This window comes from Cucurbita moschata, unplaced genomic scaffold (assembly GCF_002738365.1).
Source record: "Cucurbita moschata cultivar Rifu unplaced genomic scaffold, Cmos_1.0 Cmo_Scf00028, whole genome shotgun sequence".
Taxonomy (NCBI): Eukaryota; Viridiplantae; Streptophyta; class Magnoliopsida; order Cucurbitales; family Cucurbitaceae; genus Cucurbita; species Cucurbita moschata.
Genome location: NW_019268544.1, coordinates 2,212,852 through 2,227,913, shown reverse-complemented (window position 1 = coordinate 2,227,913; position 15,062 = coordinate 2,212,852). Strand labels below are relative to the sequence as shown.

The following is a 15,062-nucleotide window of genomic DNA, read 5'->3' as shown; positions in this document are numbered from 1 at the left end:
GGGGGGGGGGGGGGGGGGGGGGGGGGGGGGGGGGGGGGGGGGGGGGGGGGGGGGGGGGGGGGGGGGGGGGGGGGGGGGGGGGGGGGGGGGGGCGAAGGAATTAGTATGAGCTGAACAAGAAATGAGTGTCGATCCGAAATTTGTTGCATTGCTTTAGTTTATAACCGTCAGTCTTCCCTCTCCTGTTTCTCGGACTCGTTCTTAATCCTAATTGGCGAAATTAAATCCATTTTACTTTACCAAATAAAACAAATTTAAATCTCTTTATAAAAAACTATATATATTCATTATTTTTAAAATATATAAGTGTAAATTAATCTATACTAAAAATATATAATTTTCATATTTTACCATCACAATGAATGATAACATATCTGCTTATGTTAATACAAATTTAAACTATAGAATTTGCTATTTAATTGAACTTCATGTGCATATTAATGTTAATACTGTTTTATAATATAATTAAAGGCTATTGATATTTTTTTCTTCTTGATTGTATTGATTTACGAGTATTATATTTTAAATGCCTTTTGATTCACTATTACATTATTTTAAGCATTGTATTCGTTTACCTGCCAAATAATTCATAATTCGTATGTTTATTTAACAAAATAAACAATGTCAACAAGTCAATATTTTAGGAACATTATTTGAATGGAACGTAATTGACTAGTCAATGTCAACAGTTGGTAAAAATGTAATTAAAGTAAAATCCGGGCCTTCTTCAAAAAAATAATAAAAAATAGAACTTATTTTAATAAGCAAAAAGAAAATCAAAAGCTAGACCGTCGAATATGGGGGAAAAAAACGTTTAGATTGTGGTTTCAAAATTGGGAGACTGAAAATAATTTATCATAAATTTTTATTGAACTTACAATTTGCCAATAAAAAATATTAAATTAATTTCGTATGAATGTCAAAACAATTATTATCTGTCCTACCTAAATGTTTTGGGCAATTAGGCAATGTAAGATTGAGCCACCAACGTGTTTGACTACGGCAATGGAAATGAAAGGCAGTTCGGCAATCAGGCGATGCAAGATTGAGCCACCGGCGTGCAACCACGTTGATTTGTGCGTAAATTCAGAAACCTCCGAAGGTGTGAAGTTGACCAAATCACAAGGGGTAGCAGCCTGGAGTTGGCCTTTAGGGGCCGTCCATATTCATTCATTATAAACCATTCCCAACTAAATTAAAGGCGCCTATGACTCTGTCCTCCGTTCGCACCTTGGTAAATCACAAAATAGGTAACCATCAAAAAAATAATTGTAGCTCAGCTTTCTCCTCTAGACTTTCCAATTGTTTACGAACTGAAGGATATTGTTGTGATCTCAACTATACCTCAATAACTATCATCTACAACTTTAGTTTAAATCTACAATCTCTTTGATATTTTAGCGACATCCAATCGACATTTGTATACGGTAGGTTTCCTATGAACAAGTGCCACTTATTGAGATCTTATCATGAACTTACATATTGGTGATCGCCTAGCTCATAAATGTAGTCTTCGTCTACTAAATTTGTCAGAAGAGATGAAATTTATCTTAACACTAGGCACAAACCTAACATTATGCAACACCAATACCTCATTAGTCTTGGAAGTTCTACCATTCCTCATCCTCGCTAGACCATGACGTCCTATTGTGAATGATATTAAATGTGAATGAATATGATGACCCAATTGATGTATATGCTAAAAGATGTGGAGGAGGAGAAAGAGAACGACTTGGGGATCCTAATAGAGAACGGGGCTTATTAATAGTCGAAGTCTTTAGTGAGGAAACAAAAATGTGATGAGGCTCCTTCAATGAACCAAAATCAGATTCATCTGATTCATATGGCATTTGTAAGGTAAAGTAAACATCATTTAAGAAAGATGGAGAGGATGAATCACGGAAATTTGAGTTGGGTATGTTACTTGATAGACAGCTAACGACTACACTGCAACTGGGCTTGAGTGAGTTACAGCACCAATCACCAGTATGTTTGACGACTAGTTCAAAGATATTCTGGTGCATAGATATTTGAATCTTCACAGATTCAAGATTCTTGAATCCTAAGACAAAATGTAAGGAACTCAAATAGAAAGACAAAGTTGAATGACACAAAGATTTAATGTTAGTTCTATAACCATATCATCTCAATTACCAACACCACGACCAGGAAAAGAGCAGGAAGCCGTAACACTAAAACCCCTAATACCAAACACGCACATCAACAAAAATCAATACAGAGTTGGCCAGGAAAACTAAAAAGGCAGTTAATAACGATCACGACCATTATAATTTGAAGTAGAAAATAAATTGGGAACAAGTTAATCCACATGTAGACAAAGCAACCATTAACAATTATGTGACACGAGAACATATATTTTCCGAGAGGAGTAGAAGATATCAACATTCCGATAAAAGGGTAATCTTACTATGACCAGAAAACGTTGATCAAATAAAATAAATGATGAAGACTTCTATCGGATTGAGTCATTGGAAGAAGTGCTCAATTCCCTACATATTCATCGAGACCCCAACAGAACACAAGTGCCATACAGAGCCAATTTCATACAGCATGTACTATAATCAAGGAATTGGAACTCCATTAACCAAACAAAAATCATCATGTAGCAACAGTAATAATCAAGAATAAAGAGTAGCGCATTGGAATAACAAAATGTGATTTCAAAATACCATAAATCAAGGCCTCAAAAGTAGACAATCGTAGCCACATGTCCGAGGAAATTTTTCCTAGTGTCTTAAACAAAAACTCGCTAGATAACCATGAATGAGAACAGTCTATCAACTTAAACATCACCATTTTCAAAATTAATCGACGCTCTGCATGATATCCTCGGCGGAGAACTTGGTCCCCTTGTCCTTGTCAGCGGCAGCACGGCCCTTACCTTTACGATCCAGAAGTGACTTGCGGTCCTTGTCCAGCCTGAGTTTTGTAATCACGACCTTCGAGGGGTTGATGCCGACATTGACAGTGGATCCATTAACCTTCTCACGAGTGATGCGTTCAATGTGGATGACCCACTTTCTACGGTACACCTGCACTACCTTGCCTTCCCGGCCCTTGTAAGTTCCACGGACAACTTGGACCTCATCATCCTTCCTAATCGGCATGGATCGGACATTGTACTTTGACCGGAGGTCATTCGAGAGAGGAGCACTCATAATAACCCGACGAACGCTCGACGGCGCAGAAAAATGAGCCTTGCGGCTCTTGCGGCGGGAACTGGAAACCCTAGGGTTGTACTTCATGGCGGCCGGTGGGGGAGTGGGGGAGTGGGGAAGGGGAAGGGGGAGCAACAAGAAAATGGCGAATGATGGGCGAGTCCGCCGTTAGGGTTTCAAGGGTTTTATACACAAGATGATACTATTTATTTTGGCCCAAGGCATTCTGGCATTAGGATGGGCCTTGATTTGGACTTTAAACTTAGCGGGCCCAAATTTGTCCACCGGAAATATAACTTATAACTAACTTAAGTATTGTATCAATAAAAATAATTTAATTCATTCAATAAAATAGAAATATTGTATCGATATTATTTAACTTATATTATTTTCATTTCTTATTAAGTCTATCGTTACTATACCATATCAAGTATAATTAAAAAAAAAATTAAACTTATTTGTCACCTGTTAAATTTATTTCATACAAATTATATATATAATTAGTCAGATACGAACCCCTTTTCGAGCAGATTCCATTTTTTGTATTAGAATTTTGAACCTACGTATTATTTAATTATAAATTGATTAAAGAATATTTCCATAACATTATTTATCCTATCTAAATTTAATTAGAATGAGTACTAATAAGAATTTAAGGAAACCATCTGAAGAAACACAGAGGAAATGAAACAAAAATAGCAATTTAAAAAACAACCACACACTCGACCCAAAAAGGAACGTTAAAGCTGTTAAAAATGCAAAAATATATAGGAAAGAGGGATAAAACGTGTTGGAATTTACTTTTTACTGGGGGTGAATCCGTTGGCTCCCCCGTCTTTAGCCCCGAAAATATTTCCTCTTCTCGCACGTGCACCATGCCTCTCACTTTTACCCCCCTCCCCCTTAAAATTCCCATCCCTCCCGAGCTCCCTTTCTCGGAATTCTGCTGCCCCTTCTTTCTGTCAGCCCCGCGACGAGGAGGCCAATGGAAGCCCCTTCTTCTTCCTTCGGCCTTCTCGACCATTATTGGAGCCCCACCACTTCAATTCCTTCTCCCACTCCCTGGACTCGCCACCAGGACAAGATTTTCGAGCACGCTCTCGTCATGGTGCCGGAGAATTCCCCCAACCGTTGGATGAAGATCGCCGGTCTTGTTCCTGGTAAATCAGCGGCCGAGGTTAGAGACCATTACGACGCCTTGGTTTCTGACGTACAGAAGATCGACTCTGGACGAGTTGAACTACCGAACTATGCCGATGAGTCGTTGTCGAGTTCGCCGGAGAGGGAATCGCCGTGTCAGCTGCCGGAGAAAGCGTCTGAGAGGAAGAAGGGGAAGCCCTGGACCAAAAAAGAACACCAGTAGGTTCATTTCCTATACATAAAACCTCCCCCAACATGCTTCATATCAACATAACTATCGAAATTAAAGTCTTACGGCTAATTTAGAGAATTATCATGAATTTAAAATAAAAGAATGCTATTTACTTTAAGAAGTCCTGAACCAAGATATCCTACCACTGTGGAGAGTCCGGTTCATCTGACATGATATCAAAATATATTTGGATTATAAACCTAGGATTATTTTCTCAATTAACAAAGGTGAGACTTTCATTTTGGACGTTCACCTTGTTATACTAAAAAAAATTATAAAATTGGCAGGCTATTTTTATTGGGGCTGAAGAAATTTGGAAAGGGTGATTGGAGAAGTATTTCTAGAAACGTGGTGATTACAAGAACGCCGACTCAAGTAGCCAGCCATGCCCAAAAGTATTTTCTACGCCAAGAGTCGGCAAAGAAAGACCGGAAGAGATCCAGCATACATGACATCACCACCGTAGAAGGCAATTTAGTAACGGCGGTGGCTGCTACCAGTCAAGGTCAATTGAGTATTTTTTCATTAACTCACTCGCCGTCGCCGTCGTTCCCGCTGCCGCTGACACACCAATTTTCACCTGCAAGCTATTTTCCAAACCAGAGAAGCTTGCTAGATTACTAAAACTTTTGTTATCATACAGAACAATAGGATTGTATAATAATGTTGAAATGGCAAAAGTTAATTTATTAATTTTCTCATTTTTTTAGTTCTACGTCGCCTTAATCATGATTCTTGCGACGAACAGATTTGATTTATAATAACATGAAATTATTATTAACTCGAGTATAATTCAACAAAGATATTAAATACCATTTATAAGAAAAAAACACTAATTTATATGATATTTATTTTATTTTTAGAAAACCATTCACGTACGGAAATTTTGAATTTCTTTTATAAGATAGAAGTAAATATATTAGGCAGTTAAAAAAATAATAATAATTAAGTACTTTTCTAAAAGTATTTAGAATTTTCAATATATTATATAAAAACTTTATTTTTTAATATAAAATTTGTACCTTCAGTGAAATTGTTTATTTTAATAGCTTTAAATGCAAAAGATTGGACGATAAAAGTACTAACTGCTAATTTAAGGAATGATCATTGGTTTATAATCCAATAATACTCTCTCCATTATAATGAGACATTTTGGGAAGTATAAAACAAAGTCATGAGAGCTTACGGTCAAAGTGAACAATATCATACTATTGTAGAGAATATGTTTGTCAATAATGATATCAGAGTCATGTCTTAAGCTTAGTCATGCCAAATAGATTGGTAGATCCTCAAATGTCGAACAAAGGACTTCAAAAGAAAATGAGTTGAGCCTCGATTAAGGAGAGGCGTGGAAGCTCAAAGCCATAAGAGTTTATGCTCAAAAGTGGACAATATCATACCATCGTGAAAAGTTAGTGTTCGTCCACCCCAAACAGCATATTTATTTGGGTTTGAATTAAAGAAGCAATTTATTTTATTAGTTTCAGTTCGATAGATGGATTGATTGGAAGAATGACGATTCACACCGTGACAAAGCTAAAGAAATTAACAATTTCTGCGCAGCACATTCATAGTCGTTATCCAAATATATTGCTAAAAGCTGAGTAATTAGTGCTTGATTCCTTGTGTGGATTCCATCTTCTAGTGACAGCTGAGCCTCCCTTCCTCACCCACGCTGTTGTTGCTTTACACATCCGCTTTCTGTCGTCTCTCTGCCTTTTCAGTTGCCATTCCCATTTATCCGAGCTGAACTACAGGTGGATGTCCCATTGTTTACGGAACTACCTCCGCTACCTCCTCCGACGGACCTCTTTCAACGCTATTTTCAATCTTGTATGTATTTTTGTATCTAATGCTTTCTTGTTTATCTATATTTATGTAGATTTTCGACCGAGGCTTTCGGAGTTTCGAATCTCTTTTTTAGAGTATTATTCTGTGCTTCCTGATGCATTTTTCTGTGTTCAGATCCAAGATGGTCACGTTGCAAGTGGCGCGACCGCTGGTTCACATGAATGAATACCGGCCGTTGATCTCCTCATCTCTGGGGAGGTTGAAGCTGGTGAACGTTGCTGTGAACAATGCGATTGGACTGAAGCGGAGTTGTAGAGGATGTCGGTTCTGTTGCGATGCTGTTGCTACTGGTTTTTTCCAACCATTTAAAGCGTTGACGAACAATTGCTCTGCGATTCACGGTACTTAATTTTTTAAACTCGCGTTTGGTTCTGTTTATGAAGACTGTAACAAATTCATGTAAATCAAAGAATGTTTAATAGTTTTCATTCCGGATTAATATTTTTGAACCCGCCAATTTGAAGTTTCGGAAATTATATTGGTAAGCAATATCTTGTATTTGAATCAATCAGTCTTAGGTTTAAAACTAAATGCGTTTTGGCTTGAATTTTTTTATTCCCAGTATTCCCAGTAACTTATGAATTTTTCTTTTCCTTCTGTCCCTATAAAACATCCGATTAATTACCATCTGGATCATTGGTGCCATCAATTAGGTAATTGTTCGTATTCAATAGATGTTAGTTGTGCCTTTGGAGAAAGGTAAAACACAAAATTACGATTTTCGTATCTTTTGTGTAGTTCAAAGGCAAGGCTGATGCATACCAAATTGTTTATTGGTATATTACTTCAAATATAGTTTCTTAGCTTGACTTTACAAGGTCATGACTCATTATTAGCCGAGCTCTAATTTTGTTTACTGAATTTTGAAACTACTTGACTCATCATGACTCATTAGTTTACTGAATTTTGAAACTACTTGGGTACTCTAATTTTGTCCAACCTTCTCATAATTAGGTAAAGGTTGCCATGAGACCTCAACTGGTGGGAAGTCGACAAATATCGTCTGGCATGATTGCCCCGTCAGGAAGCCTCAAAGAGAAAAGTTGATTCAGCAGAAAGGCTGTGTCATATGGATAACTGGTCTTAGTGGTTCAGGTTAGTCCTTGTGTTTTCCAACTGGTAACTGGTCTTATTTCTTGTTGAATTTTGAGGACCATCATCACTTTCTCCATTATAACTGGTATCATTCCTTCTATGTGATTTTGGCCTTTATTTTGCTCAGAAACTTTTATCTCAAATGCCCGTCACTTAATTTTTTCGCTTTCTATCCTCGTTTGGTTTCTTTTGTTAATCAGAAGTTTGTGAGACTTATTTCACTGACCCAGATTGCAGGATAGATCATCTGAACTTTTTGATTGCCTTTATGCAGTTTTTAAATAATTATTTTTTTGTAGTATGGAGTCTACAAGTTATTTACAAGTTATGTGACTTAGTTGTTCGTTTCATGGAGAAGAGTTCCATGAAGAATATACTCGATTAAGAGACTAAATTATAGACTAATTGGCTGGACACAGTTGACTTAGTTGTTTTCAACTCTTATCATCTCCGTATAGAGTTAGAGTAGTAGACTGAAATAAGGAAATAAAAAATGCAGCTGCTTGTCTGTAACAATACATGTTTATTGTTTCTATTTCAAAAGATATGAGTAAATTTATTGGTCATAACTAATTATCATTCTCATGATCAATCATATGAACTTTTCCTGAAAAAGAGATTCCATTATCATCAAACTGGTATTTTACGTTGTACGGTGGTTCTGGTACAATTAAGAGACTGTTGTTTAATATGCTTATGTATAGAATGATCCTTTCACTGTAGTTACTCTCTCCCTCTCTCTCACATAGGGCTCTAATTATAGGAAAAAGCACTTTGGCATGTGCATTAAGCCAAGGCTTACATTCAAGAAGAAAGCTGACCTACGTCCTTGATGGCGACAATATTAGGCATGGTCTAAACAGTGATCTTAGTTTTGAATCCAAAGATCGAGCGGAAAACATAAGGAGAATTGGTGGGTGGCCTTCTCTATCAGATGAAATATTTCCATTGACATTTCTTGCATCACCCAGATTTCGTGAATATTAATCAAGATGGTCAACAGGTGAGGTAGCAAGCCTATTCGCAGATGCTGGGATTATTTGTATTGCTAGTTTAATATCCCCTTTCCGGAAGGACAGAGATGCCTGTCGAGCTCTGTTGGCAGAAGGCGATTTCATTGAGGTATGTTATACTAATTCTTGTATTGCATAGTATCAGGGCATAGTTTTATTTCCGGTAACTGAGTTCACAACCAGGGCAAGGCATTAGAGCTCTGGACATTGATAAGATGGTCATGTCTTCATTGTTGACAGCTGGGTTCTGTCATATTTTTACAGGTTTTCCTTGATGTGCCACTTAAGGTATGTGAAGCCCGGGATCCAAAGGGTCTGTATAAACTGTCCAGAGCAGGAAAGATTCAAGGTACTATTTTGGTTTTCCCCAATATTTGGTTTCACCTGATCCTTCCTCTTAGGATTTGGTAGGTATTCCAAAATTTTCCATCCGTTTCTCTTTTTTGGATGAAACCTTTCTGCCAATCTTGTCTGTAAATATGTGGCTGATTTCTAGGTGGGAATTCAAGTTGCCAATTTTCACGGATGTAGCTGTAGTTGTTGTAATGGAAGATTTATCGTGCTTTGTTTTTGTATACATATATTTCCACAACTGATATCAATTCTCAATTTAGAGATGATCTTTGCCATCTATTTTCAGGATTCACGGGGATAGATGATCCATATGAAGAACCATTAAATTGCGAGGTGTGTGTACTTTGAACATACATTTTTGTTTCCTTTTGTTTTCATACGGTCAAAGGATTACATATATTTCAATGCTAACAATTATTTGCCTGCTGTTGAACGAATTGACTATTGTGTTCATCAAACATGAACTAATGAAGAAACATAAATGGACTCACGCTGGTCTTTGTTGGCAGATTTTATTGCAATACAAAGAAGGAATCTGCTCGTCCCCTAATGAAATGGCGGAAGAAGTAATTTCATATTTAGAAGAGAGAGGGTACCTGCAAAATTAAGAGGAGGGAGGAGGGAGGAGGGAGGAGGGAGGAGGGAGGAGGCTGGTACTTTTGTTGTTATTTAGTTTAACAGGAGATGTAATTTCCCCTCTTATTTCTCGCTGTTAGGAAACATCTCGTTTCCTTCGGTTTGTGCTTTCCAATTCTTGGTCCATTTAGCATCCTGCTTGCGAATAAGGTTAAAAAGCATGAGAAATAGACCACTGTGTGCTTTGTTACTTTGTGGGACATTGTAACTTTAATTTTTTTTTTGGCGAAGTTCATATCGTTAGACGAACACAACTCTCTACAATGATATTGTCTACTTTGAACATAAGTTTTCAGGCTTTGTTTTGAGCTTCTCAAAAGGCTTCATACCAATAGAGAGAATATTTTTTGTTTATAAACCCATGATCAAATTAGTCGATGTGGGACTTTCATCATCCAACACCTCCCCTCGAACAAAGTACGCCTTCCCTTAATCGAGGCTCGACTTCTTTGGAGTCTTAGCCATTTTTTACTGCTTTCGAGGAAGTCTGACTCCTTTTCTTTTGGAGTCTTTTGTTCGACATTTGAGGATTTACCAATCTATTGGTACGACTAAGTTTAAGACATGACTCTGATACCATGTTAGACGAACACGACTCTCCACAATGGTATGATATTGTCCACTTTGAGTATAAGCTCTTATGGCTTTGTTTTGGACTTTCCAAAAACCTCGTACCAATGGAGATAATGGAGAGAGTATTCTTTGTTCATAAACCCACGAACATTCCCTAAATTAGCAGTGAGACTTTCATCATCCGACACGTATTGATTTTATTCAAACTCGACTCTAACATATTGGTTATCACAAGGTATGTTTGGATTGCCTATAGAAAAAAAAAAATGTTTCTAAAAAATATTTGTTTCGATGTATTTTTTATTATGATGCCGTAAATTGTAAAGAGACTGAAAGTTTGAAATACACCGTCTAGTTTTAGTATTTCATATTTCTTTAGAAACTATATACAACTTTTAGACAAAATTTTTAAATAAATAAAAAAACCAAAACTACTATTTTTATAATTTAAAAAAAATTGACTAAGATTTGTTTTTATTATTATTTACAAAGCAAGAATGCAAAAGAGTAATTATAAAATAGTACGAAATAAGATTATTAATAAACTGAAAAAAAAAGAAGAAAAGAATGAAACGAGTCCTCGGTGAATTAGTATTTAATAATAATAATAATAATTAGATTAAAATCAGTTTTTTAAAAAATAATTTTTGGAAATCAAACCGATACGTCGATTTGCATAAGAATTATATATCCGGATTCAGATGACGACATGTCGATAAACGAGGTCAGCTTCCCTAACCTCGGCTGGGTATGAATTGGTATCGAAGCGAAAGGGAAATTGAACTTCTTCAGGAGCCCTAATTGCAGAGATTCGCCAGCTTCTGAGTTCGAAGCTCAAAGAGGCAAAGGAAGATGGGGAAGAAACAGCACAGTAAAGACCGTTTGTTTATTACGAAAACTGAATGGGCCACTGAATGGGGCGGAGCCAAATCCAAGGACAATCAAACCCCTTTCAAGCGGCTTCCCTTTTATTGCTGCGCGTAATTTCTCATTCCTCTTTAATCTCCACTTACTAATTCTTCTTTTGCTGTACGTAATTGTTATTTACTTGTTGCCCATGCGTCTGCCATGAATTAACAGTTGCAGTTTAATGGCAGGCTTACATTTACACCCTTTGAGGACCCTGTATGTACTGCCGATGGCAGCATCTTCGAGATAATGTAGGTTTTTTTAAAATTCACAATAACTTTCTTTGTTGTTTTTTTGTGAATATCAGTTAGTTTATTGTTCTTCATAACCATATTGGTACTCGGGTTCAGGAATATCATCCCTTATATTCGGAAGTACGGTAAAAATCCTGTTACTGGAGCTCCCCTGAAGCAGGAGGATCTTATTCCTCTGATTTTCCACAAGAACTCTGAAGGTTGGTATTGTTTTAAAACCTCATCATGTTTGTTGCCTTGAATTCATATGATTGGTGAATATTCCTGGTTGTCAAATGTCATTTACAGTAGCATGGTTGTCAAAACAATTCTTTGTTTTGGGTCTGGTATAGGTTTTTGCCATTGTGATTAGAGTTAAATGATGTGTTAAAGTTCAATATTTTTGTAATTCGGTGCCCGTGCACACAAACACACACACACACATATAACTCAGAATTATATGCTTTTGAAGATCATATTTTTGTTGTGGATGACCCTACCGCATTCTCGACTTTGCTTCAGGTGAGTTCCAGTGCCCTGTACTAAACAAAGTTTTTACCGAGTTCACTCACATAGTTGCTATAAAGACCACTGGAAATGTTTTCTGCTACGAGGTACGTTATATCACGTGGTGCTCTCATTCTCAGTGGTCTTTTCTTGCTTCTTCTTGAAGTACTTGGAGCTTGATGCTTGATTTTCTGATATTTCCACCTTTTAGGCAATTAAAGAACTAAATATCAAGACAAAAAACTGGAAGGAACTTCTCACTGATGAACCATTTAGTAGGGAAGATATTATAACCATTCAGGTAAAAGGGTTCCAGAGTTTGATCATTTTCAACTGTTCCTAATCTCGATAGTAAATTTCATTTTTATGCACTTCCTCAAACTCAGTGCTGATTTGCAGAACCCTACTGCACTTGATAGCAAGGTTCTCCTGGATTTTGATCATGTGAAAAAAAGCCTGAAAGTTGATAATGAAGGTCAGCAACTGATCTTTTTCCTTTTTTGTGTTAATTCCGTCCTGCCTCTGCACCTTGACTCTTTTTATTGACTTCAATTTTCCCCAGAACTTCAGAAAATGAAATCAGATCCAACATATAACATAAATGTGTCGGGTGACATCAAGCAGATGTTGAAGGAACTTGGAACAGAAGAAGGAAGGCAAACTGCACTTCATGGGGGAGGTGGTGGCAAGGCACAGAAAGAAAGGGCAGCTGCCCTTGCTGCAATTTTAGAAGCTAGGTCACGCATCAAAGAAAATTCCAAGGAAAATGCAAAAGGAGAGGAGACACCTACTCAGGCATTTAGTATTGTGGATGCTGCATCTGCTTCAGTACATGGAAGAAGTGCAGCTGCTGCGAAAGCTGCTCCTAGTGAAAAAACTGCAGCTCGAATTGCCATGCACATGGCGGGTGAGAGGGCACCGGTGAATGCTAAGATGGTTAGTGTATTACACTATTTATTGTTAGATTTCCCCCCTTCAAATTCATTATTAATTACATGGTACTCAACGAACAATTTGAAATGTTTTATCCAACAATATGATTGAATTAGAATTCAGGTACCTGTATCGGAAAGAAGGCCAGTATTCCAGTTATAATGGTTTTTATAATTTTTTTGGCATCTAAATGAATTATTAACATAAGTTGTTATTACAGGTAAAGAGTCGTTACACTACTGGGGCTGCATCCCGATCCTTTACATCTACATCTTACGATCCTGTTACAAAGAATGAACACGAATATATCAAGGTTGAGAAAAATCCAAAGAAGAAAGGATATGTACAGTTGCACACAACTCATGGAGATTTGAATATTGAGCTGCATTGTGATATTACTCCAAGGGCATGTGAGAATTTCATCACACTGTGTGAAAATGGCTACTACAATGGAGTTGCTTTTCATAGAAGTATTAGGTACGATGCTGCTGCAGACTGCAGTTCAATAATTATAATCTTATTATTTGGCGTATTTACATGGTGAAGGTGTGATAATGTAGGAATTTTATGATTCAAGGTGGTGATCCAACTGGTACTGGGAGAGGAGGTGAATCTATATGGGGAAAGCCCTTCAAAGATGAACTCAACTCCAAGTTGCTTCATTCTGGAAGGGGAATTGTCAGTATGGCAAATAGTGGTCCCCACACTAATGGTTCCCAGTTCTTTATTCTATACAAATCTGCCAATCATTTAAACTTCAAGCATACTGTATTTGGCGGTGTTGTTGGTGGTTTGACTGCTTTGGCAGCTATGGAAAAGGTTCCTGTTGATGACAATGATCGGCCTCTGGTCAGTTCTTTATTATCTTTGTAATTTTAAACCTTCCATTTTTTGTGGTCAGCATGATTTCCGTTGCATGTTTCTTTTCTAGGACGCCCTTTGCCTATTTTCCCTTTGAAAATATTAAGAATCCTCTAGTTTAAAGCTCAATTAAGTCAGTCATGTGTGTGTACGAATGGTTGAGGATGTTAATGGGCATATATGGACATTTCTATGGAATGATTGGCAAACATAATTTGTTACTTTTCAATGCTTTGGACATTACTTTTCCCCCTAGATATTTCAACCTTACTTCCTACTGTGATGACCCAACGCATCTCATCTTTTACTTGTGCAGGAGGAGATCAAGATTACAAGTGTCACAGTCTTTGTCAATCCATACTCGGAACCCGATGAAGAAGAAGAAAACAAGCAAAAAGACGAGAAGAATGTTGAAGATGAAGAAAACGTTTGTCTCCACAACCCAATGACTTTTGTTGGAGCTTATAGTATTCGTCATCATTATTTGAAAAACTCTTTTGATAAGCTCAGATGAGTATCTTTGCGTTTATTTCAGGATAAGGTTGGATCATGGTATAGCAACCCAGGCACCGGGGTAGCTGAAAATGGAGCTGCAGGTGGCGGTGTAGGGAAATACCTGAAAGCAAGGAATACCCAATCCAAACCCCCTGCTGTTGATGCTAGTCTAGGAGCAACTACCTCGACCAAGAAAAGGACAGCTGCAGGAGAGTTCAAAGACTTCTCTTCGTGGTAAGAATCCATATAGACCAATTTAGAAAAGGGCATAGGTTTTGCAGCTAGCCCTTAAGTTACCGTTTTCTTTTGGTGTTTAAATCTTACAAGTTATTGGAATGGGGAGCGGGTAAAAAGGGTGCATTTGGCCTATTGAGTTCTGGAATCCATTACTGACGACAGAAGTTCATTTCACAAACTCTTGAGTTGTAGATTATGCCTAAGGACAACCCTTCCCCCAAACCCAAAAAGAGAGATAGATAGAGAGAGAGAGTGAGAAAAAGAGGGAGAAGCTTAATTCAGACATGAATCCTCCTTTTCCGACAGTGTGCTGTAAAAATCAATTGGCAGATATAAGAACGGCTCTACTTCTTCCAATAGTATTTATATTTCAAAGCTGTTTCTCTGCTAAGGAGTAGTGAGTAGTTATATGCCAAAGTGAGGATAACTCAGCCGTGTACTCATACTTAGAATTGGAGATTTGAACCTTCATACTCTCATATTTTTTGTACTAAAAGAAATGAGTTTGACCGCATGCTGAATTTCCAAGTAAAGTTGTATTTCAACCGTACCCAACACTGCTGAATTATCTTGTTCACAGCTTTGCTGTCGATCCAGACTTTAAATTTTGATCATTTTTCTGTGTCGCTGCTTACTCTCTAAGTCTCTCAGCTTTAGCCCACTTATATTGGCCCACACAGATTGAGATATCTTGAAACCCACCTGTAGTTTTCACTCTGCTCTTCGCTGGTCGTAGCAGATCACTTTTCCATAGCTCAAATTATGTTATCATCTCGAGTGTTGGCAATATGTAATTCAAGAACTTCAAACTTGA

General features: G+C 37.4%; 4 protein-coding genes across 5 annotated transcripts; 3 read left to right on the top strand and 1 right to left on the bottom strand.

Annotated features, from left to right (window-relative positions):
• Window positions 1-2,579: 2,579 nt before the first annotated feature.
• LOC111463615 (60S ribosomal protein L26-1-like) lies at window positions 2,580-3,350 on the bottom strand. The gene has a single exon (XM_023107632.1). The coding sequence runs from the start codon at window positions 3,264-3,266 to the stop codon at window positions 2,826-2,828; it is 441 nt and encodes a 146-aa protein (XP_022963400.1). The 5' UTR covers window positions 3,267-3,350; the 3' UTR covers window positions 2,580-2,825.
• A 538-nt stretch (window positions 3,351-3,888) lies between these two features.
• LOC111463444 (transcription factor DIVARICATA-like) lies at window positions 3,889-5,244 on the top strand. Its single transcript, XM_023107380.1, has 2 exons — window positions 3,889-4,538; window positions 4,839-5,244. Exons 1-2 carry the CDS (start codon window positions 4,165-4,167, stop codon window positions 5,173-5,175), a joined length of 711 nt encoding a protein of 236 aa, XP_022963148.1. The 5' UTR covers window positions 3,889-4,164; the 3' UTR covers window positions 5,176-5,244.
• An 823-nt stretch (window positions 5,245-6,067) lies between these two features.
• LOC111463644 (adenylyl-sulfate kinase 3-like) lies at window positions 6,068-9,475 on the top strand. Of its 2 annotated transcripts, XM_023107671.1 has the most exons (8): window positions 6,072-6,384; window positions 6,517-6,743; window positions 7,357-7,497; window positions 8,261-8,410; window positions 8,501-8,619; window positions 8,775-8,859; window positions 9,151-9,197; window positions 9,374-9,475. In XM_023107671.1, exons 2-8 carry the CDS (start codon window positions 6,524-6,526, stop codon window positions 9,470-9,472), a joined length of 861 nt encoding a protein of 286 aa, XP_022963439.1. In that variant the 5' UTR covers window positions 6,072-6,384; window positions 6,517-6,523; the 3' UTR covers window positions 9,473-9,475. The 2 variants fall into 2 exon arrangements, with proteins under 2 accessions (XP_022963440.1, XP_022963439.1); XM_023107672.1 differs by lacking the exon at window positions 8,261-8,410 and having other exon boundaries at window positions 6,068-6,384.
• A 1,282-nt stretch (window positions 9,476-10,757) lies between these two features.
• Window positions 10,758-14,861, top strand: LOC111463531 (peptidyl-prolyl cis-trans isomerase CYP65-like). The gene is made up of 11 exons (XM_023107500.1): window positions 10,758-11,053; window positions 11,171-11,233; window positions 11,333-11,436; window positions 11,738-11,829; window positions 11,934-12,023; window positions 12,122-12,197; window positions 12,285-12,658; window positions 12,876-13,132; window positions 13,216-13,504; window positions 13,833-13,943; window positions 14,052-14,861. The coding sequence occupies exons 1-11, from the start codon at window positions 10,926-10,928 to the stop codon at window positions 14,247-14,249; spliced, it is 1,782 nt and encodes a 593-aa protein (XP_022963268.1). The 5' UTR covers window positions 10,758-10,925; the 3' UTR covers window positions 14,250-14,861.
• Window positions 14,862-15,062: the final 201 nt, after the last annotated feature.

Excerpts from the sequence above, each read along its gene's own strand:
- LOC111463444 (XM_023107380.1), top strand. The coding sequence starts at position 4,165 with ATGGAAGCCCCTTCTTCTTCCTTCGGCCTTCTCGACCATTATTGGAGC. Across the intron at positions 4,539-4,838 it reads TGGACCAAAAAAGAACACCA|GCTATTTTTATTGGGGCTGA; the intron begins GTAGGTTCATTT and ends TAAAATTGGCAG.
- LOC111463644 (XM_023107671.1), top strand. The coding sequence starts at position 6,524 with ATGGTCACGTTGCAAGTGGCGCGACCGCTGGTTCACATGAATGAATAC. Across the intron at positions 6,744-7,356 it reads CAATTGCTCTGCGATTCACG|GTAAAGGTTGCCATGAGACC; the intron begins GTACTTAATTTT and ends TCTCATAATTAG. Across the intron at positions 8,411-8,500 it reads GGAAAACATAAGGAGAATTG|GTGAGGTAGCAAGCCTATTC; the intron begins GTGGGTGGCCTT and ends GATGGTCAACAG.
- LOC111463531 (XM_023107500.1), top strand. The coding sequence starts at position 10,926 with ATGGGGAAGAAACAGCACAGTAAAGACCGTTTGTTTATTACGAAAACT. Across the intron at positions 11,234-11,332 it reads GGCAGCATCTTCGAGATAAT|GAATATCATCCCTTATATTC; the intron begins GTAGGTTTTTTT and ends ACTCGGGTTCAG. Across the intron at positions 13,505-13,832 it reads ATGACAATGATCGGCCTCTG|GAGGAGATCAAGATTACAAG; the intron begins GTCAGTTCTTTA and ends TTACTTGTGCAG.
- LOC111463615 (XM_023107632.1), bottom strand. The coding sequence starts at position 3,266 with ATGAAGTACAACCCTAGGGTTTCCAGTTCCCGCCGCAAGAGCCGCAAG.